Source organism: Mixophyes fleayi, chromosome 7 (genome assembly GCF_038048845.1).
Source record: "Mixophyes fleayi isolate aMixFle1 chromosome 7, aMixFle1.hap1, whole genome shotgun sequence".
Taxonomy (NCBI): domain Eukaryota; kingdom Metazoa; phylum Chordata; class Amphibia; order Anura; family Limnodynastidae; genus Mixophyes; species Mixophyes fleayi.
In genome coordinates, this window is record NC_134408.1 from 105986997 (window position 1) to 106011769 (window position 24773).

At 39.4% G+C, this 24773-nt stretch overlaps 1 protein-coding gene across 1 annotated transcript in view; it reads left to right on the top strand.

Annotated features, from left to right (window-relative positions):
* CFAP410 (cilia and flagella associated protein 410) overlaps positions 1 to 22074 on the top strand; it is a 34081-nt gene extending 12007 nt beyond the window's left edge. The window contains exons 4-7 of the mRNA XM_075180260.1: positions 778 to 1007; positions 15911 to 16088; positions 17937 to 18033; positions 21601 to 22074. Coding sequence (XP_075036361.1) covers positions 778 to 1007; positions 15911 to 16088; positions 17937 to 18033; positions 21601 to 21729 — 634 coding nt within the window. The 3' untranslated portion in view covers positions 21730 to 22074. The remainder of the gene's footprint in view (positions 1 to 777; positions 1008 to 15910; positions 16089 to 17936; positions 18034 to 21600) is intronic.
* The last annotated feature ends 2699 nt before the right edge of the window (positions 22075 to 24773 follow it).

The following is a 24773-nucleotide window of genomic DNA, read 5'->3' on the forward strand; positions in this document are numbered from 1 at the left end:
TTGGAGGGTGGGAAAACCAGCCTGGTCAGCTGTTTATGTATAGACCCCTCGGTCATTTAAAGGTTCATTACCACCTAGTAAACATTTTTCCTAAGGCTGCCAACCACTGGGAAAAACAGGTTTATGTAACAGCCTCATGGGCTCCGTCTTGAAATATAGAACCAGCAAATATATAAAAATCACCATCTTTTAATGGCAGTGGAGCAGGGGCTTTTGGATGGGGCATTAGAGGAATGGGTAAGCCCCAGGAAAAGTGGCTGCACAAAGCTGCCCTTGGTGTCCATGCTTGCAGCAGGGGCCATCTTGGAAAATACATTCCTAGCTGGTAATGCAGCTGTAAGTTAATTCATTCGCTTTATGACCCCTAAGCCCTAAGAAGCAAGTAGTGTAGTGTTGTGTGGTGTTTTTGTTTGTTTTTTAATATATAGTTGGACTACTTGTCTATGTTTTTGTTTTTTCCCACTCTGCATGCTCGCTTCCTCTGGCAGCCCTACGTGTTCTGGTTCTTATACCTCTCCAAGCGCCTGCATATCCAAAAAGTCAGTGGCTGCCAGTTTCACACTAGTACTTACTGTCATTTACTTTACACTATTAACCTGGCACCAACCACCCAAGGGGTTCCAGGAAGACCACCCCAGTGCTATTCAAAATGTTATTCTCTACTGCTATTCAAAATGTTATCCGCTAACTCATAGTGTATAATGCACAATCTAATTATCAAATGTGTCATACTGAATTTATACTTTATTTCAATACATGATTTATAACTGTTTCCAGTGTAAATAGCATTTCCACCTTGGAACCAATAAGCCGCTGTCAAAATCTGACTGAGTTGTACCTAAGAAAGAATAATATTTCCAACTTGAGTGAACTTTACTATTTAAAACTGCTGCCCAAACTGAAAATTTTGTGGTTATCTGAGAATCCATTCTGCTGCCCAGATCCACACAGATACAGAATGACTGTACTAAGGAACCTTCCCAATCTTCACAAACTTGACAATCAAGGTAATGTACAATTATAATTTCTTTCTTTCTCATACTCTGTATGGAGCATGCTTTACAAAGACCATCTTTTCTTCTACAAAACCCCTATGAATTCATTAGGAACTAGTGACAACATGTGGACATGAGGCACTTTGTTAATAAGTTGCATTCTCATGAGGACTGCTTACATAATGACTGCCTCCACTGTGTGTATGCGACAAGTACACCTCAACTAGTGATACAAAAATAACCTTTGGCTCTGTATTTGGTGAGGCCAGATGCTGCATCTGCACTGCTGATATATGCAAATAAAGTATTGTGTTCCACAGTGAGACTAGATATGACAATATATTTTATATTTTTTCCCAATAGAAATTGCGTAGGAATGTATTTTCTGTTTACAGTTTAGTTGCCCATTTGCATGTTTCATTTTTTTATTGCAGTAAAAATGGAATTTCAAATACTTACCGTACATTGACCAAGGAAATGTTTTATGCAAAATAAATGGCTATTTATAATGCATTGGATGTTAGAGAAAATTGCATTACTGTGCATGCTAACTCTTTCCTTAGCTGTCAGTAGGTGGCAGCAGCAATCAATAATTAAATGCATTTTGTCAGAATCTGTTTTTCAAAGTGCGCATTAGGGGCCTCATTTATAGTTAGGTGTAAATACCACTAAAAGGTTGGCAAAACCATGTTGGTGGTGGGGGGGGGGGCACATTCTAGCTCACATCCTAGCTGTAAATAACAATGTTAAACTAAAGCTGCCCTGTATTTGTGTGCAAGATTTAAAACACTGCCCTGCCGCATGCTGGCCCACTTCTGGGTTGTGATGTCACAGCGATTAAGCTTGAACAAGTAAAATGTATGTCGGTTATTTGATATCACAACCCGGAAGTGGTGCCAGCAAGCGGCAGTTTTCATGTACTCCGAGCACAATAATTAAATGCCAATGAATTTACAGTCAGGCAGTTTTGGGGAACCTGAATGGGGAATATCAATATAAGAGAGTTTATTAACTGCACAGCTAAAATACCGTATATACTCGAGTATAAGTCGACCCGAATATAAGCCGAGGCACTTAATTTTACCACAAAAAACTGGGAAAACTTATTGACTCGAGTAAAAGCCTAGGGTGGGAAATGCAGCAGCTACTGGTAAGTTTCAAAAATAAAAACAGTGCTGGATATCGTTAACACTGGGCTCCCAATAATACAAACGTGAGGTTGTAAATGAATATATCAAAATTTATTGTTATTAAACATCAATAACATTTTATAAGTACATAATATATACCCATATCCTAATAAATTGTACACAAATGGTTAAACTAAATCCTCTGCACTTGGTATCAAGCCTAATAGGTGAACACAGATATAAATAACATTCACTAAAGACAACTCAGATCATTAATATATAAATCAATGAGACAGTCTGTGGATACTAAATACATGTGCCAGTTAAGTTTATTCGCCTTTAGAAGGTGATGAGCAGTTACTCCTAAGTGTTCAGAACAGTATAGTAATTTAGGCTTTAGTAATGCAAAAGATGCTGCACATACACTAAATAGAATTTGATATAATAGCTCAGATAAAGATAAGTTTGATTTTGTTTGCTGGAAGAAACATTTTAACAGAACAATACAATTTGCTTTGTGTGATTTAACCCTTATTATACTTGAAGTTTGGGATGTTTTTAGACTTTTCAATGATTTCAGTTATGCAAAAGAATCTTCAGACACTTATTAATAGGTGACAAAAAATGAAAATATTGGACTTTATAAAACTGCTGCAAATAATTGCAGTGGACAAGTCAGGGTACTCACATGTGTCTCTGTCCAGCGGGGCTAGATGGAAATGTCCCGTTCTTTAGCTTTGACTGACAGGCTTCTTTTCATTTAACTTTATTGTTCCATGTGCAATGAACACACAAAAACGGGCTACAATAAAATGGTGGCTGACAGTGATCCACAGAGGCTGCAGATGCCTGCAGATGAGCGGGGGAGACTGGAAAACGGAGACCAGGTAAGTGGGACTCGAGTATAAGCCGAGGGGGGCTTTTTTCAGCACAAAAAATGTGCTGAAAAACTCGGCTTATACACGAGTATATACGGTAATTGAGACTGGGGATATTTTGATTAAAGTAAATGGAGAATAAGGGGGGGATCTTTATATGCCCAATAAAAGGAAACATTATACGTGAAAACAACTAGGAATCTAGTCACCCCAAAGATTTACCAATTTGTAATAGGGCTGTCCAACTTTCTATAAGGCTAAATAGGACTTAATTTAAGTCTATTATATTTGATGAATAGTGAACAAGTTGCTTATTAATATCAGATATGTGTTCATGGGAGGCAAATGTTGTATAAGTCTATTCTAGAGAGATAATAGTAGACAGGCAGTATTAAATAATAAATGGAGATGTTTATACATCCAATAGTCAGCAAATTGGTCCCTATGAGATCATGAGGCGTTCTGGATATGTAACTATGCTATGTGCATGTACAATATAGGAATAATATAAATTTAATGTGCTAGTAAAGGTAAAAGTGCTATTCAGACATATAGCAAATATAATATGTGTAAATAAAAAACACAAATATATAGGACTAATTTAATGCTTTGATACAATATTGCTGCCAAGGAAGAACATTATTTTTACATAAACATTATATAGACAAAAGTATTTGGCCACACTTGTTAATTATTGAATTGAGGTGCTTCAATCAGACCCGTTGCCAGGGGTGTATAAAAGCAAGCACCTAGCCATGCAGTCTTCATTTGCAAACATTTGTGATACAAAATGGGTCGTTCTGAAGAGTTCCGTTTCTTCAAGCGTGTTACTGTGATAGGATGACACCTTTGCAATAAGACTGTTCATGAAATTTCATCCCTGCTGGATATTACACAGTCAGCTGTAAGGGATATTATTATAAAGTGGGACCGTTTAGCAACAACAGCAACTCCAAGAAGCGGAAGACCACGTAAAATCACAGAGCAGGGTCAACAACTGCTAGGGCGCATGGAGCGTAAAAGTCGCCAACGTTCTGCTGATTCCATAGCTAAAGAGTTCCGAACTTCCACTGGCATTAATGTAAGCACAAAAACTGCGGCGGGAGCTTAACGGAATGAGTTTCCGTGGTTGAACAGCTGCATGCAAGCCTCACATCACCAAAACCAATGGCAAGCGTCAGATGCAGTAGTGTAAAGCACACCGACACTGGACTGTGGAGCAGTGAAAACGTGCTCTGTAAAGTGATGAATCAGACTTCTCTGTTTGGTGGTCAGATGGGCGAGTCAGGGTTTGGCGGATGCCTGGAGAACGTTACCTGCCTGATTGCATTATGCCAGCTATGAAGTTTAGTGGAGGAAGAATAATGGTACGGGGCTGTTTTTCAAGGTTTGGATTAGGCCCTTTATCTCCAGTAAAAGGCAGTCTTAATGCTTCACCATTCCAAGTCATTTTGGACAATGCTATGCTTCCAACTTTGTGGCAGCAGTTTGCAGAAGGCCCTTTTCTATTCCAACATGACTGTGCCCTAGTGCACAAAGCAAGGACTACAAAGACATGATTTGATGAGTTCGGTGTGGAAGAACTTGAGTGGACCGCACACAGAGCCCTGTCCTCAACCCCATCAAACACCTTTTGGTATGAACTAGAACCGAGATTGTGAGCCAGGCCTTCTCGTCCAACATCCGTGCCTGAAATCATAAATGGTCTACAGAATGAGTGGGCACAAATTCCCACAGAAACACTCCAACATCTAGTGGAAAGCCTTCCAGGAAGAGTGTATGCTGTTATCGCTGCAAAAGGGGGACCAACTCCATATTAAAGTACGGTATATGTATTTGAGTACAATGTCATTATAATAGTCGCTGTTTGTGTAATGGCCAAGCGTTTGTACTTTTATCCATATAGTGTAGACTTTGTAATGCTGGCTCCACCTAGGGGTTGAAAAAGATATTTTAATTAACACATTTTCTATCTATTTCACTTAAGCTTTATCTATATTTTAACAATAATTCAACGCTATGGGTTAGGGTTTGTGTAAGAATACCTGGGATAGTTGTATTTTATGACAAGTATATTTTAAAGTAAGAATTAATAAAGATATGAATAAATATATGAATATTATAAACCACATTTTCTAAATGTAATAAATAAACATTTTTGTTTCTGGACTGGTGTGCCTTCTTATATTTCCAATTCTAGTTCCTTGTGTTGTTAGTGTTTACTAGGTGGAAGAGCACCTTCTCACCTGGACTAACAATATGAACGTCATTATAATAATGAGATTAGTTCTGACCCTGTGAGGATCTTTTTTCTTTTGGACTCTAAATGAACACGCAAGAGTAATCGCACAGTACAGTTCATTTATAGCCTATGAAATGTGCGGTAATGTTAATGCATAAATGTACCTAATTCCCTCTCTCGTACATTACAAGGGGCAAGCTTACATTCCAGATTTTGGAACTGCCCGTGTAAAAAAAATAAACACAAATCAGGAGTAAATGGCATTTACACTTGTGGGAGGTGCTTCCAGAATGATCCTACAAGTATCTTCAGACTGCAGGACAGGCTCCCTCCAACAGCTAACTTAAATAACGCCTGAGGCATTATTACAGGAAAAGTGTGTTCATAGTACTTACTAGGTTGGTGATTTACCCTAAATGGCATAGTGATATTTGCTATGGAACACACACACACATAGGACACTCAGATTTAAGCCCTGGGTGTATAATGGGGACTGGTTGATGTCCAGTGCAGTTGTTGATCTACAGGACTTTTGAGTATGATAATACAAAACTGATGAGGCTGTTTGACTGTGTTAAGTCCTTTGGCCACTGTTTTTTTACAGACCATTGCCATCCTGCATCTTACACAATGCAAATTTTGTGCAAATATGAGTGTCACGAACCGCGTCGGTTTGTGAAGCCCCCGCGACACTCTGGGTACACCCTGGACGTGTCACGGCCGTTGCCAGGGCATTGTCAGGGCGCTCTTATTGACAGCACTGTCCCCTCTTTTTTGATTGGGTCACCTATGTGTTTAAGACAGGGAGGGCTTAGTCTCCCTGCTGGTTATAGCATTAGTGTGCTATACAGATTGCTGACCTGGTGTTGGATATGTTCTATGTCTTTTAGATTGTTAACGCTTTGTGACCCTTGGCTTGTTTATAGGACTCTGCAACTATGCTTGTGCCCCTTTGACCTTTGCCAGTTTCCTGAATTCCTCTGTTTGCTGCCTGCACCGATCTGGCCTGCTTCTCAACCCTCCTTGCTTGCTTCTGACTCGCGACTCTTGCCTGTCCCTGGTACCAACCTCCAGTATTCCGATTACTTACATCCTGTACCACGGTTATACCGATAGGCTCTAGGGTAGTAAAGGCTTAAGTACTGGGGGCATCTTAGTACCTCCGAAAAACATTAGTTCTATGGGAAAAGCGGCTGCTTAAGGCGAAGACCTCTAATAGCTTGGTTCTAAAGGCTCATCTACTAGCCGAGGTCATAACAATAAGATTGCATGGTCTATTTACTTTGCTCTATGCTGCATACCTTAACATCTTGGTAGGAAAAAATTATTGTAGCTATATGATTCACCATCTATGATGAGATATTGCCGGTTTGAAGAAATCTACCTGAGAGTCAGATAATGAAGGGTAGATTTTTGTTAGATAGGTGTAAGTTGACTCATCCTTTGCTCTTTGTGTTTTTTCTCTTTTTCATTTACTCATCGGCTATATTTATCACTGAAGGACTTCTGTACAGTCATGGCCAAAAGTTTTGAGAATGACACAAATATTACTTTTCACAAAATCTGCTGCCTCAGTTTTTATAATGGCAATTTGCATATACTCCAGAATGGCATGAAGAGTGATCAGATGAATTGCAATTAATTTCAAAGATCCTCTTTGCCATGACAATGAACTTTATCCCCAAAACAACATTTCCACTGCATTTCAGCCTTACCACAAAAGGACCAGCTGACATAAGGTCAGTGTCACAATCCGAAGGTCTAGGAGTGCCTAAAGTGTTCCCCAGTTTTTGCACTACCCTCCTTGAGGTGCGGAGTCTAACAGAGAAGGAGGTTTTCACCAGGGACTCCCGCAAGGGAGTATGGACTTTGGCGGCTCCCTAACCGCAGGATGCGGTCCTCTCAGAGGGTAACAGGAAAAACTGTAAGGAGAGCCTAGTATGCAGAGGAACTGTGGAGCTGGAGGAGAAGTTCTGAAGCTGAGACTACTACAATAAATAGGAACCCAGCGGAGAGGATGTTCTGCAACAGTGGCAGCTAGTGAGGTCCTGTGGAGCTAGGAAGCGCCTTTGAGTCAGGAACACAACAAGGAAGAGGTTGTGTTCCTGTGGCTGCTAATGAAATCCTATAGAGCTGGTAAGCAGCAAGGCAGTGGAGACTGTAGAGCAGGGTAACCAGAGATACAGGAGCCAGTACTAAGATATGTCTAACCAGGAGGAGAGACCTGAAGATCTGACAATCATCTAATGCAAGAGATGCCTTTTATAGGGGAGCTGCAGTTGATTGGTGTCCGGAATGAGTGTGAATGAAAACGCTGGGCCCGCACATGCGCAGAACCCGGCAAGATGGCGGCCGCATGGGAGACCACGGCGTTCATCCAAAGAAGAGCTGTCAGGGAGAGAGGTAATTAAGCGCTCGTCTGATCAGCGGGTCTGAGCAGTGACAGTCAGTGATTTTCTTGTTATCACAGGTGAGAGTATTGTCTAGGACAAGGCTGGATATCACTCTGTCATGCTGATTGAGTTAGAATAACAGACTGGAAGCTTTAAAAGGAGGATGGTGCTTAAAATCATTGCTCTTCCTCTGTTAACCATGGTTACCTGCAAGTAAACACATGCAGTCATCATTGCTTTGCGCAAATATGGCTTCACAGATAAGAATATTGCTGCTAGTAAGATTGCACCTAAATCAACCATTTATCAGATCATCAATAACTTTAAGGAGAGAGGTTCAATAGTTCTTGAAGAAGGCTTCAGGGCGCCCAAGAACGTCCAGCAAGCACCAGATCAGTCTCCTAAAGTTGATTCAGCTGCGGTATCTGGGTACCACCAGTGCAGTGCTTGCTCAGGAATGGCAAGTGTGAGTGCATCTGCACGCACAATGAGGCGAAGACTTTTGAATGATGGCCTGGTGTCAAGAAAGCCAGCAAAGAAGCCATTTCTCTCCAGGAAAAACATCAGGGACAGACTGATATTCTTCAATAGGTACAGGGATTGGACTGCTGGGGACTGGAGTAAAGTCATTTTCTCTGATGAATCAGATTGTTTGGGGCATCTGGAAAAACTCTTGTCCGGAGCAGGAAAGGTCAGCGATACCATCAGTCCTGTGTCATGCCAAAAGTAAGGCATCCTGAGACCATTCATGTGTGGGGTTGCTTCTCAGCCAAGGGAGTGGGTTCACTCACAATTTTGCCTAAGGACACAGCCTTGAATAAAGAATGGTACCAAAACATTCTCAAAGAGCAACTTCTCCCAACCATCCACGTAGAGTTTGGTGACGAGCAATGCCTTTTCCAGCATGATGGAACAATTTGCCAAAAAGCAAAAGTGATAACTAAGTGGCTCTCTGATCAAAACATCAAAATTTTGGGTCCATGGGCAGGAAATTCCCCAGACCTTAATCCCATTAAGAATTTGTGGTCAATCCTCAAGAGTGGACAAACAAAATCCCATAAATTCTGACAAAACTCAAACCATTAATTAGGCAAGAATGGGCAGCCATCAGGCAGTATATGGGCCAGAAGTTGATTGACAGCATGCCAGGCCGAATTGCAAGGTGTTCAAAAAGAAGGGCCAACACTGCAAATATTGACTCTTTGCACAAACTTAATGTAATTGTCAATAAAAGCCTTTGACACTAATGAAATGCTTGTAATTTTACTTCAGTATACCATAGCAACATCTGACAGAAAGGTCTAAAAACACTTAAGCGGCAAACTTTGTGAAAACCAATACTAGTGTCATTCTCAAAACTTTTGGCCAAGATTGTAGGAATCGGTTTTCTAAGCAATGTGAAATTTACTAAGGTAAATAAACTAGTTACATTTGTTTGGTTAATTAAAGGGGAAACTGCACTTTTTTTTGGCTGTTTTGAAGCCGCCACACATCAGCTGTGATTTCACCTCCAATCCGCCATATGTATAGTCCAACGGTTTGGATGTTGAAAACTCAATTTGCCGCCACTGTTTGGCAATTTCAAAACCCCTAAACTGCTGGAGGTTTAGTTGAAATCGCCAGAATAACTTACAGAAAAAAACAGTCAGGGTTTTGCTTTTTTACTTGATTTTGATAGTCTGGATAATTTTGGAGCCAGTGTATTTTGCTCTTCATAAAGCAAGAGAAGGCACCATTAAATTATAAATTATGGGGCACTCATTATTTTTAAGGGTGCAAAATTAATTTATAATGAACTTAAGGTGGCAATATTATTTGAACTATAAATGGTGCTCCTTTCATGAAATAATAAGGGTTGTCCTCCACATCCTGCACCTGCCTGCTGCACTGCCTGGACAGTCCCTGCTGAGCTGTTTCTCAACCTTGCTTCTTAGAGCTGCAGTTTTATTATGACTTGTTGGATTCATATCTGCTGTTGCTTGTATTCCCACCTTCAAATCACACTTGCTGCTACATTTACCCTGACTCTCTGACTCCCCAGCTACCCTTAGTGCAGTAATCGTACACAGCCACCTCACTGCACCTTACATTTTGCCCAATGTTATTTGCCGAATGCCTAATGTTATGTAGCCCCTCTCCACTCCTGCTAAATGTCACTGTCAAATCTAACTGTTTTACTCCCCCCATCTCTCATCTACTTTCCATTCCCTTGCTGAACCGATTACCTCTTCTCTACCACTTTTCTCTCCTGCTACCTCTGCATTCTCTAAGTTCACTCTCTGTTTTCCTTTATTGGCATTACCTCACATCTAATCTCTCACCGTCCTCTCTTTCCGTCATCCTTTCAATTCTCTATTTTAACGCTCCTCTCTCTTCCTCTCTATTTCCCGTGTCCAATCCCCCTTCTCTCAATAATAATAATAATAATAATAATAATAATAATATTATTATTATTATTATTATTATTATTATTATTATTATTATTATTATTATTATCGTTATAGTAGAATTGTATGGAGCCGCAGTGCTCCTCAGCGCCGTACGATAGGGAAAACAGTACATACATAAAGCAGAGACTTACAAGGTAGACAAAATAAATGCAGACCTGAAAACAAAGGTTATAAAGGACCCTGCTCGGTATAGAGCTTACATTCTAAGTGGAAGAGGGCACAGCTAAAACAGGAGCAAATGTGGTTCAGAGTTGAGATTGGGAAAGTTGTGAGGGTGCGTTAGTGTTAATAGTGTTATCGGGGATGAGGTCAAAAAAGAGATGGGTTTTCAAAGAGCGTCTAAAGAAGTGAAGGTTGTGGGAAAATCTGATTGAGCGTGGTAGGTAATTCCATAAGTGGGGAGCAGCACGGGAGAAGTCTAGTAGGCGGGAGTGAGAGGTGGTTACCAGAGACGAGACAAGGCGAAGGTCAGAGATGGATCTAAGAGGGCGGGAGGGAGAGTATTCTGATGTGAGATTTGAGATATATGCAGGGGTAATGTTGTTGAGGGCTTTGTGGATAAGGGTGAGTAAATTGAATTTGATTCTGGAGGACACGGAGCCAGTGTAGGGATTTGCAAATTGATATAGCAGATGCGGAGCGGTGAGAGAGGAAAATCAGTCTGGTAGCAGCATTTAGGATGGATTGAAGTGTGGATATATAGGTCAGGAATGACACATAGCAGTAGGTTGCAATAGGGAAGACGGGAGATGAAAGAATGGATAAGAGTTTTGGTAGCATGTGGAGTAAGAAATGGATGTATTCTGGCAATGTTCATAATGTGGAATCGACAGGACTGGGAGAGAGTCTGAATGTGAGGAATAAAGCCGAGGGTGGAGTCAAGTGTTTTCAAGTTTTTAAGTTAAGTTGCAAGTATACTCATGAAAATGAGGTAGGTACAAGTACATTTACAGAAGAGAAGGTCTTAACAGAGATCTCAAAACTGAGTGGATAAATAAATGGGGCCAGATGGGATACATCCAAGGATACTAAAAGAGCTTGGAGGGGTGCTGGTAACACCATTAACAGAATTATTCAATGAGTCACTGGCTACAGAAGTAATTCCAGAGGACTGGAAAACAGTGAATGTAGTCCCACTATACAAAAAGGGGAAGCAAGGAAGAGGCAAGCAACTACAGACCAGTGAGCCTTACATCAGTAGGATGTAAGTAGGAAAATTGATGGAAACACTCTTAAAAGAAAGAGTTGTAGCATATCTCCAGTCTACTGACTTACCGGATCCCAAACAGCATGGATTTACTGGGGGAGATCATGTCAAAAAAATCTTATTAACTTTTCTGACTGGGTGACTAAAGTAATAGAACAACGTGGGGCTGTAGATGTAGCTTATCTAGATTTTAGTAAGGCTTTTGACACTGTCCCACATTGCAGACTGTTAAATAAGCTTGAAAGCTTGGGATTGGATTCAGTGATGGTTGAATAGGTAACCGATAGAAAACAGAGAAATGGAGTGCATTCATAGGAGGGAAAGGTTAACAGTGGAGTACCCCAAGGATCTGTACTTGTACCAGTGCTTTTTAATATCTTTACTGGAGACATTGCAAATGGTATTGAAGGGAATGTATTCCTAGTATTCTTTTTTGCAGATGACACAAAGATATGCAACAGGGTAGACACTCCAGGAGGCGTAAAACAAATGATTGATGATCTAGGTAGTCTAGAGGAGTGATCAAGAAATTGGCAACTACAGTTTAATGCCAAAAAATGCAGAATCATGCACTTGGGTCTCCAAAAACCTAAAGGCTGAAAATAGTATTAATGGCACTATAATTGAAACTACTGAGGAGGAAAGGGATCTAGGAGTCACTATTTCAGCTGACTTAAAGGCAGGTAATCAATGTAACAGCAATGAGGAAGGCAAGTCAGATGCTTGGTTGCTTAGAGAGAGGAATCAGCAGAAAGAAAGAAGTAATAATGCCACTGTATAGGTCATTGGTTTGGCCTCATCTAGAATACTGTGTTCAATTCTGGAGGCCATATCTCCGGAAGGACATAAATACATTATAGACTGTACTAAGAAAGGCAACTAAAATGGTGCATAGCATACAGCACAAAACTTACCTGGAAAGAGTAAATGATCTTAAAATTTATAGTTTGGAGCAGAGAAGGGAATGGGGGGAAATGATAGCAACTTTCACATTTATCACAGGTTTGAACAAAATACAGGAGGGAAACATTCTTCAAAGAAAGAGAAGTATGAGAACACGAGGACATGCACTAACACTGGAGGGAAGTAGGTTCAGAGGAAATTTGAGGAAAAACTACTTCACAGAAAGAGTAGTGGATAAGTGGAATTGCCTGCCATCAGAGGTGGTAGAGGCTAATACAGTAGATCAGTTTAAACATGCTTGGGACACACCCAAGAATATCCTTATAAAGGATCAAACAGGGTTTGAGGTTGGGTCTGCTGAAATATGAAGGAAAACACTCAGGCAATGGGCTAGTCCCGAACATGTATTGGCAAAGTCAAAGGAACTTCTCCACAGTTTCTAATATGTTGAGATGGCATTTCTGCCAAAAAGTGGCCTATGCAACAGCAAGTCTCAGTTATTGCTCCAATTGCCAGGGTGTAGAAACTTTAATACAGTGTTCACATAATATCGGGCCTGAAGAATCGGAAACACCTGTGTATGTGGGAGCTCCAATTTATCCAGGATCTGAGATATTGTCGGGAACTCCTATGAGGGAACCTTGACCAATGATTTCATACACTTAACCCCACATATGCCAATAATTAAAAGTGTAAGAAGCATGGCCAGAATGAAAATATAGGCTATGGAAAAAAGATAGATACAATGATTAGTTACTATTCAGATGGAACTTATGGCAAATAAAATGCCAGGCCTTCCAGACCGTCATCAAAAGTGGATTGTCCAAAATATCCCTGGAGATTCTTTAGTGTGAAATGAAAAAAGGTGTATAAACCCACACCTGACAGGAACGATTATTCCAAATCATAATCTCTGATCAACCTTAAAGTTCCTACATAGCTATATTAATTTTCCCAATCTAAAATTATGCCACCATCAGATATACTTTGCTGAAGCATAAATATGCATATTATGGGCTGCTTAGATTTCCAAATACAGTTTCTAAATTTCTATTAAGTCTCTTTTCCTCTGATGGTGATATTAATATAGGTAACATTTGTAATGGATATAAATATTTTAGGAAACACTATCATTTTAATTAGATTGGCCCGACCCAGAAATGAAAGCATTAGATGTTTCCAGCTGGCCATTTCATCAACTGCTGCTTTAACCACACTTCTCACGTTAAGGCAATACAACTTGCGTATATTCTTTGTCAGTTGAATGCCAAGATAAGTAAGGAATCTATTAGCCTAAGGCTTGGTACACACTGAAGGATTTTCCGACCGATGTGTTGTCTCAAACGATTATACCTATGACTGAAGGTCCGATCAGTCTGGCGATTCATGCATACACACGGACATGATTTACCTTCAGATCTGTTTTGTTCATCTGGTCCTCTATTCTTTGGAGAATGAAGGCACAATATTCATTCATTCTTTTCACATTGTCACACTGATTAAAACCACCTTGTTATTGTCAGACATCGGGGTCTTAGCCGCACTTACCACATCCGCCACTGTCATTTCACAGCAACCCGGGTCCCTCTTGGTCACCTGCGGTTTGTCAAACACTAACGCTGGTCTCCTAAGGCGAGCTCAGGGAGGACAGAAACCTCCCGTGGAGCAGAAGGGCAAAATAGGAGTGTTGGCAGATACGGTTTATATCATTATATCATCTATCGGCGTGAACTGGTAATCAGAGCAGGACACTGAGCGATAAATACAGTATTTGCACAGAGGTCCTTTGTTTATTGTATGTCACTAGGCTTTTACCCTTCTGCTCCACGGGAGTTTTCTGTCCTCCCTGAGCTTGCCTCCATCACATCCCCGTTTGTAAACTAACACATGCTGTTTGTTCTGCTGCATGGGCGTGGCCATCTTGGAAGCAGTCATTCCAGACCAACCAGATTTAGCAGCTGCAATCACATGAACTGTGCAGCCAATAGTTGTTTAGAACACCCTATTTAAACCTGCTGCTGAGATCTGTTCATTGCCGGAACAACACACTTCTCTCCTGAGGATAGTCCTAGGCTCCATGTTCCAGTTGTTCTGCACTGTTCCTGATTCCCTGTGTTTACAAAGTGATCCTCTTCAGTGTACATCCTGCTTTACCATCTGCATATCACTTTGCAAGTATCCTGCTTTCTGAAGAGCATATCTTCTTCCGGCATTCTTCATTGTCCGGAGTTCATCATTCTGCAAGCACTTTGCACTGTCAAGCTGCACCATCCAGTATCTATTCTGCAGTACCAGCAGCTTTATCGGTATTACCTGTTCTGTTGCTACAGCTGGTTCTGAGTCTCTAGGGCTTATTACCAGTTCCGTGTATCTGTGTGTGGGTTCCAGGTCTGTGCCTGCCGCGCAGTCCTGAGTTCGCCATTCCGTGTCACTGTTCTGAATTCCTAGTCCTTGTCTCCAGTTCCAGTTCGCTCTGTTCTGAGTTTCTATGTGTTTTCTATTACAGTCTTGTGTGCCTGGCCACAGGAGCCAGGATTGAGTTCCCATGAATAGTTACAGTCAGTTGTTACGCCAATTCCAGTCCAGTACTCAAGCACAGGCTCCGGGCCTTATACTTCTATACTGCTTGTGCTACTCTGAGGACTCTACTTGGGCATAAAGATCATCCTGACCGCTAGGGTATCTTAAATAAATTTCAGAAAGCGTGTTGAATACTTTTTCCGTGTCATTTCACATTATTACACAAAACTTAATTTATTGACATCTATGCTTTGATTTCTTTGCATGTGTGGATTGCAAGGGTTGTTGCTGACATTTGGTGTAAATTTCATTACAGTAGTCATATTAAATATATATTTACTGAGAAAAATGTTGATGTGTTCAATACTTATTTCACCCGCTGTATATTTTTAAATGGTACATTTCTCATCCTAAATGACAGCATGTAGTAGTAATTATCTGACCTCTGGATCTTGAAACGAGCTTTCGATTGTATAATTCAACCGTTTATGAAACACTATTGCCACTCCACTCTTTTTAGAAATATAAGAAGCTGAATCGCATTTCCGTATCCACGTAGCCCTCAGCGACGTACCCTGGGCATGATTCAAGTGTGCTTCCTAGAGAAAAGCAATGTCCAAAGACAAAGATTTTAGATGAGTTTCTACATTTTTACGTTTTGTTGGCGTGTTCAGGCCAGCTACATACCAGGAAAGCACCCAGACTCCCCTTATAGTCTGTATATCTGAAGGGTGTACAGATTGGACACTATCCGTAATCTAAAAGGAAAAGAAGATATGGTGCATGAAACTTTAATACATGAAAAAGTACTTTCCCTCCTATACTCAGAAATAGACACTTTACAATATGAAACATACTAGTTAACAAGCTGTTCACTGACAAGTGGAGTTCTAGCAACAAAGACGGCCACTAACACTGCCCTGGTTTGGTGTTGTAGTCTGAAAAAGTGGTAGCAAACATTGCTGAATGTAGTATAACATTCTCAACAGGGCAAGTTTTCAGGACATTTTAAGTGTCTTCTGAGCTTTCACATATCTAAAGACTAGCAGAATTTTAATTCTGTAGAGCATGTTTATATAAAATATTTAATAGCTAAATGCATAACCAACTTGTGTAACCTAAAAAAATGTTTTTAAACGGAACACGTGATTTTTCTCTAGATTATAGATCAATGTATTTTCTTTTTTTCCAGCCGTGACAGTAGACGAGGTCTCCAAGGCAATTACAGAAGGTGAGGAGTTCACAGCTCCTCCAATTGAAATCTCTGATACAGAAAATGGTCTTCCTGAGCCAACAACAGAGCATAATTGTGCTGAAGTTGTAACTGAGTCTGAAAATGATTTGCTAAACTTCAGCATGGAAGAAACAAAGTAAGTCTGTTGACTGTGCTAATACAGTAGTGTTTTTTTTCTTTTTTGGGCTTTTCATAAAAGGTATATGGACAGCAATTGTACACTTTTTTTTTTTTTTTTTTTTATTATTATCATCACCATTTATTTATATAGCGCCACTAATTCCGCAGCGCTGTACAGAGAACTCACTCACATCAGTCCCTGCACCATTGGGGCTTACAATCTAAATTCCCTAACATATACATACATACACAAACAAACACACACACACACTAGGGTCAATTGGGTCAATTTGTTAGCAGCCAATTAACTTACCAGTATGTTTCTTTGGAGTGTGGGAGGAAACCAGAGCACCCAGAGGAAACCCATGCAAACACGGGGAGAATATACAAGCTCCTCACAGATAAGGCCATGGTATTGAACTCATGACCCCAGTGCTATAAGGCAGAAGTGCTAACCACTAAGCCACCAATTATTAAACTCTTTACTCAGATTAAATGAGATATAACAAAAGTTAGGCGTAAGAGACAAAGTAATTGTATGTAAACTTAATACATACATAAATATGTTGTGCATTTGAAATATGCCAGGCAGATAACTTTATTATTCATAGTGTCAAGTATAAGATATTATATGATAGAGAAATAAATGAGGTTGAAAAACTAAAAGGTAGGTGGGGTAAGAAACCAGTTATTGGAAGAGGTTTAAAAAGACAAAGAAATAAAATGAATGGGAATAAAGAGAATAAATAGTTGAATGGAATGTTTGATATTAAAGTACTCCAGGGATTTTATGCTCATGTCCAGAATATTACGACTCTAGTGGACGAGGAGAGAAATAAAATCCATTCATCCAGTGTTCTAAGGTTTAGTTTGACATGAAATGTAATTGTATGTGCTTTCTCCAGGTGGGTTTGTGACAATTCCGCTGTTATGGGAACATAACTAAGAGGCTTTTCTGAATTTACAATGGATGTGGATTTTCATTTTTTATAAATGATTGTTCATGTAGAAAGGTTTTTTTTTTGTTTTTTTTTTTGAAAAGCCAAGACCAAATTTCTTGATATAAGGTAATCATTATTCTTCTGGGCCCGAACATTTTTCAAAAGTGGTTAGGGAAGAATCCGTTTCAAATTTCCTATGTGCTGAAAAAAGTGAATTGCTGTGTCAATAGGTATAAGCTAACTAATGGTATTTTTTTGAAATTTTAGGGGAAAAACAAGGTATAATTTGTTTGGGTACTGCATAAACAATTTACTGATTCTGATTTTGGAATTTGCTCAGGCCAAAAAGTGCTAGAATAGTCATAGGACTTGGTGAGAATAGTCTCAGTGGCGAAGAGGTTAAAGCTTGACATTTTAGCTAGGTTGATCTTGTAGTCTGAAAGGAAGTAGTATTTATGTAAAAACTTGTACAATGAGGGTAAGGAGGTGAGCAGAGAGGTAAACGTTAAGGGAATTTAGCAAATATACTTAATTTGTAATTTGATCTGTTGACCCCTTGAATGTCTGGGGCTGTACAAATGGGATTTCTAATGAAAGTGCATATAATATGGAGAAAAGTGTTTAAACTTGCCTGGTTGTATTTTGTACTGTAAACCTATTATAAATATGGCCTATCACGCTGACTTAAGCTGTAAGAAAAATGTAAAGGGTCTTAAAATTTAACAACCTATTCTGAAGACATGGAGAACAGACCAGAACTAGAACTGTTTCTGTCATTGATCACATATGATTTAATTATAGTTTCATCTTGTTAAATTTGTAGAAATACAAGTAACATTTTAGAACGAAAAACATGTAGTATTAGCCAAAGGTTTCATAGAGAACTTTACATAACGGTTTTAACAATTTTTTTTATTTTCAAGCAAAATACGCCAGCAGCTAGGCATGAAACCACTGCCAAGAGATAAGTTTTCACCTTTCTCATCACCAATGGAGGCAAGTGGCAGCAGAAAGAAAAAGGTATTATAATCTATTTGCATTGCATTGTTTAGTTACTGTGCATATCTTGGGAAAAGTTTACTTGTTTTAATAAAATATCTCCCCAGCACCTATTTCCCAGGTACTCCACAAGGCTGTTTTTCTTGCCAGTCGGCTCTTGGAGCCCAACAGAGTCATATAATAAATAAAGAATTGTTTCTTCTATTAGAACAAGCACCATGTGACCACTACTGCCAGCAGTGTGTGTTAGACCACTGACCAACAGTCTGACCAATCCTGAAAAGTGTGGGCAATAACCTCCAACATTTTTAAATATTATTGCAAAGTTTTACAACTGCCCCCACCCGACTACTACTTAATGCCACCCGGCTGGCAAAATTTTCTGGGGAGAACACTGTATTTTTTTTAATAATGTTATTGAATACAAGCCAGAACAAATGCATACTTGTGCAACTGTGTATACATTGCAACTCTAAGTCCAATATACTTGTCTGTACCATTTTGTAACCAGCTCAAAGAAAATGGAAGTAAATGCAAAATGTACCTGACTCATTATCTGCCATTCTTTGCCCAAATTGTAAATAATTTAGTGTGATACAAACAACACTGTCCATACTTTACACCCTAGTCTCAGAATGTGGAAGAAGTCACAGTCTGTGTGAGTGGACCCACTGTGCTACCAATGGTTGGCACTGTCTGACCTGAGGTGCAAAGTGTCTGGTCTTCAAAAGTTGAGTCCTTTCAAATCTCTTTAAGGTTACATCAGGGTTATCAGGACATCTCAACAGAGGGGCCTGAGCAGCTGGGATAACTGTAACTGAAGGGAATTGGGGGCAAAAGATGTTTGCACAGTCATAAACAACTAATTTGCATTTACACATACTTTCTAGTTCTGACATCACAGTGGAAGGGGGACTATGGGTACCTGCAGATTTAAAAATGTCCTGTAACTCTAGAATGTTGGTAACTTTTTGGAAATCCATGTCCTATTGAGAAGTGTCCCTTTATTCTGCTCTTCACAAAAACTTTTTATTATTTTTAAACAAACGAGATGGTTGGTTTTGATTCACTCTTTGTTGCACACATGTCACGCAGGCTCAGGTGAGTGCTGGATTATGAGAAGAAATTATTTCCATACTGGCACCACCTCCTCTTATATGTATGACAGATTACTATAATTTGTCAACTTGGAGAGGGGGGTGCTCTTCCAACTTAAGTACAAGTTTTCATCAAGAACAGAGTTGAAAAAGAGGGCACACCAGACAGGAGTGCCTTCTTTTTCAGCTCTAGTCTTGATGAAAACAAGTGCTGGATCATGACAGCAACTGATACAAGAAAAAACCCGAAATCAAAGCATGAGACTTAATCGCAGTCACGGGTGGACCAGAGGTTAGAGCAGCCAGCTCTGATTTAAATGCAGGAAAAAAAGTCAAAGGTCAGGATCACAAGCAGACAGGGATGATCACAAAACAAGCCAGTCAGAAATAAGTGCTCAAGAAGTACTATAAAGAGTTGGCTCACTTTAGGCAAAATATGTTGTTTCTCAGACAGTGTTGTGCAGTAAGAAAACTGTTAAGCCTTGCGTCTGCTTACCTTGGGTATTACATATAAAAGACGAGTAGAACAGTTTAACGAATATTACAAAGAGTGCCAATATGTAACACTTCTAGAAAAAAAATATTAAAAAAATCTCCCACTCATGCTTATCGGTGATGTCCTCACTTTTGGAGCTACTGGGAATAGAACAAACTCTAACCAATTAGATCATCAAAATGTTCTCAACTACAGGAGATCCATGTTCTGATCTTGTGGGAGGCAGTGACCTGTCCACTTGTGTGATTTTATTAGTGAGGTCTAAACTTCATCTGACAGTGGAGACAGTATCATGATGTAAGGGGGTTTGAGGTAAGCTAAAGTCAGAGACCACATTTGATAGTGGAAGTAGCAGTGCAAAGTAGTTAAGACAGGTTCCTCTTAAACAGGTGCAGGAAAGCCGGGGTGTTAAACACACCTGAATATAAAACAAAATTTATATTTCCAACTGGATATTATATTTTTTATAAAAATAAAACAAAACATACCTAGCACACCAATGAGCATGTATTGTATCAGAGACATTTCTGCAATGAGGCAAGGTGGTGAATACCTAGCCTTAATCTGCAAAAGTATAGGGCAGCACTGGGGAGCATGTTGTCCTCCTGTAACCACTGCTGCTCCTTCATAGGCCGTTATCAGAAGGAGTGTAATGTGACTTAGGGAGATATGGGGGCGGCAGACTAGAGTAATTCCAGATTCAGCTTCAGTTTCCTGGTATAACTTTTCTCTCTCCCAGTTATTTCCCTTTGCCATCATGCACTGGTCATTTGCTTACACTGTGCACCTTCTCTTGATATCTCTCAGACTGCAGAAGGGAGACCCATGTTGTTGTTTGATAAGCATGATTTTAAAAATATTACAGACAGGTGGGTAGGTATGGGCTATAGTGGTGGGTGTGCACCAACACTGGCTGCCTGAGGCATGGAAGACACCTGGGGGTAAATGTATCAAGTTCCAATTTTGAATATCCCGCGATTTTCTCGCGGGTGTTTCATCTCGCTGATGTATTAAAGTGAGATTTTATGTAAAATCCCCAGATATGTGTTTCTGTCAATATCGCCATTCCCAAAATCGATAGAGATCAAAGTCCCGACTGTTTGCCACTCTAGCTATACAAGTCTCAAGTGTATGAAACTGCGATTAAACGAACTCTCCAGCTTTAAAAATCACTAGATACAACACGCTGTTGCCTAACTGTGTGATTAGTAAACACATCAGTGTTGCATTGCCCTGTCTATAGAGTTGCATACCCTGTGGCTGTCAAAAGTTTAAAAATAGATTCATTTTCCAAAATAAAAAAAAAGCGTGGGGTCCCCCACTGTCTGACCACTATTAACCCTAGTGCTGCCAGCCTGCTGCTGGTTGCGTGAAAATCAGTGAAAAATTTGAGTGGGGTCCCCCCGATTTTCATGCAACCAGCACTAGGAAAACCAGCTCGGTATGGGTGGAACTATAGCAGAAGGACATACGGCAGGGGTGCCTCTGCCATAATAACAACCAACCCCAGGCTGTTCAGCACTGGGTTGGATTTCCTAGGGATAGGGGTCTGCCGAAAAAAAACGAGCGGGCCCCCCCTCTAGGAATAACCAGCCCAGTGCTGAAAGCACTAGGGCTCTTCTTACTAAATCGGTAATATTAATGTAAAAAAAAGAACGGACGCCATTTTGTTTTGGGGAACTACAAGTCCCAGCCAAGCCAGAGTGCCATAATCATTGTGTAGGATATATATGTGTATGTGTATGTGTGTATATATATATATATATATATATATATAATATATATATATACATACATACATATATAGATCCCTGCTGTATTCTGCCGACACTTTTCTTACTGCAAAAGCTCTTGTCTGAAGGAGCCCTAAGACCCAGTGTTTACATTTTCAGAATGGGAGGATAATTAAACAATTGACATATTTGCATATATACTATTAATGGTGCTTTTTCACTATTTAAAATTATCTTTCATTTTCTATTTTGATATTATCAGAATAACATCCTTAATGCAATATTGCTGCTGCTGAAGGACCTGGACACTGAAAGCTTGGAAATTGTTCAGAGGACGGCAGAGAATCGCATTCACCAGCTACAAAGAAAAGAGCTCCAGGAGGAGAGATAAATGTTTCCAGTAAGCAGGTGCATGTTGGATGCTTCAGCATTTCATTTGCAAACTGCAATCTAGTCTATACTCAAACCGTGCATCCATCATGATGATTGTTTAAGTCAAAGATAAAAAGTTAGATTTGCTAAATGCTTATTTCATAAAAATAACCACTGGAGAAATCTAAGTCTATTCACAGTACTATGTAGGAGCAAATCATATTGTCCCTTAAACATTACAGGCAAGATAAGAAAATGTATGCAGGTAAAGAGCCATGGTCTCACTGTTTGCTGATGAAATAAATGTATATTTTAGACACTGATGTTTCTTGTCGAAAAATAATTTATTAAAGAATATACCTGATGCCTAGTTGAATCATAACTTCTTCATAAATACTTCTCTGATGCACGATAGAATTATTTTCTTGAGTGAGAAAATGCACCTATACTTGTGGCGTTTAGATAATCTGCAATAATCTGTCCGATTATTTATACTAAAACAGCGATTGTTGGTTGAATGATGAAAAAGCAAAAAAATTGCATTTACTACTATGGTGGTGGAGGATGAGGTACAGAAAACAGAATAGTGAGAGAAGAGATCACATCTATTCATGAAGTGATAATAGCCGATCCTAACTGTAATCAATGAGAATATTGAAAAGGAGGTTAATCATGTTATTATACGCTCTCCATTTGTGATAGTCTTTCTAGATAGCATTGTTATATACTTGCACCCTCTTCACACTTTTCCTTATGTTATCGTCCCCAACACCCAAAGTACCGTTGGCGCAAAACCATTATAGTTCACCTGTATCAAAACTAACCAATTTATGGATATATTTCATTACCATACAAGCATAGAATAATATACATTTTATCAAATGAATGTGAATTTACTTTACCAAATAAACAATCACTAGATTGTAATCTTTAATGAGCAGAGCTATCCCCTATCCTTTTTCAGATCTACACTTATTTTGTATTGTATGTCCCTGTTTTATGTATGCTTGTTTTTCTCCACTGTCCAGTGTTACAGGACTTGCAAATCATGTGTTTCATTCCTCTTTTTAGTCAATCAGTCCGGGCAGGTCTGTCTTGCTCGAAGTGCTGTTTTGAAATTTCTCATTGTGGGAGGGTTAGGGGGTTAGTTATTCTACTCATCTGGGGCTAGGAGAGAGTGAGTGAGTATGTGTGTTGGAGCGAGTGTGTCTATTTCATAGTGCAGATAGAGTGCTTATTTTGCTGTGAGAGTGAGTAAGCAAAGATCTATTGGAGCACTGCGGTTCAATTTTTAAAGCTATGCCCACCATACCCAGCATGCCATGCATTCATATGTCCACAATAACGTCATTGTATGTACAGTTTTGTATACCCCACATTGGCAAATTGTGCACAAGAGAAACTTTTTGCTAGTATTGTTTTGGCCTTTTGCACATGCAGACACCACCAAAATGTGTGTGGGATTCCAACCACTCTTCTTACAAGTACAAACATTTGTGTAAACTTATAAGGATATTGACATTGATCTCCAGACAAGTAATACATACCCTGGGAAGCCACAGCCACTCTAAGGTGACTCCAGACCACAAAAGTCACCAAATTAATAGTACAAGAAAACCAGACCGTTGTGCAATTATATATTTATAACCATTATAATTTATTTATATAGCGACATTCATATTATACAGCGCTGTACAGAGTATGTAATCCTTCACTTCAGTCCCTGCCCCATGGGAGCTTACAGTCAAAATTCCCTACCACACACAAACGTCAATTTTGTAAGAAGACATTTAGTCTACTAATATGTTTTTTGACTGTGGTGGAAACAAGCACCTAGAGGAACCCCACACAAATATGGGGTAAGCATATAAACATCACAGATTGGGGCCCGGTTAAAATGAAATTATGACCCCAGCACTGTGAGACAGCAATGCTAACCACTGTGTCATAACCACCTTTATACTTCCCTCATTCACACCTTCTCACTTTAAAAACTCTCCAGGTTCTTTTGTTTGAATGCAGTAAGCACTAATAAGTAGGGCAAGAATAAATATTTTGTTAATGGTGAGCTCTCATGAGGAAGTATGTAAGATGGAGGTTTATTTCAAAAGGCTGTAGTTGAAAGGTTGGAGTCTTCTAGAGGACGTTTTTACCTAAAAATATATATTTATTTTGATTTATTTTATTTATTTTTTAGAAATGGTGGTGAAGGATGAGGAACAGAAAACAGAATAGTGAGAGAAGAGAGCACATCTATTCAGGTGTGGACTCTTCAAAATACCAGTATAGAAATAGCAAATAGCCATGAAGGTGTTATTAAGCATGTTGATAATAAACTATTTTTTATGTGTGCAAATTTAGCTACTTATCTACTAATTGGATTTCAAGGTGCATACCCACTTCACAGTCTTTGCAACCATCACCATAATACATTCTGCACCTCATTAGCGGTACCACTCCTGCATGGATTTCATCACGCTCAAAGTTTCAAAGGACATTCTATTCTGGTTGTCAACATTTGTGACATTGTCACTTCATTTTGATTACAAGCAGTACATTTTAGTAATTCATATGTAGTGAAATTTCAGTATATGTTTGGTTGAATGTTTGGACACATAATTGACCTGCAATATGCATCATTTATAATCCACAGCTAGGTTACATAAATTAGACAAAAAAGGCATCATGGCTGTGCACTGTTGTCTAGAACTGGAATTAAGTCAATGCTAAGGCAAAATACTATAAAGAAAAATATATAATGGTATTAAGGTATTGACTCCTACACATGAGGATGTGACTGTACTAAAATTAATGCAATGTTTACATCTGCTTTGAGTGTACTATAGAAGACCTTTTAACAGACACATAATTTATTAACAGCCTTCTCAAAGAAATAATAAATGACTCCAACTGTAATGAAATTACGCTGCTTTCTTTATCAATACCGCATTCACATATCTGTGCTGAAGGACATTGGTTCTTACATCCTGAAAGGTTCCGCAGCTTGCATAGAAACGTCTCCCAGTAATTTGTTTCAATAATCAACCAGTACACTCTTTTATT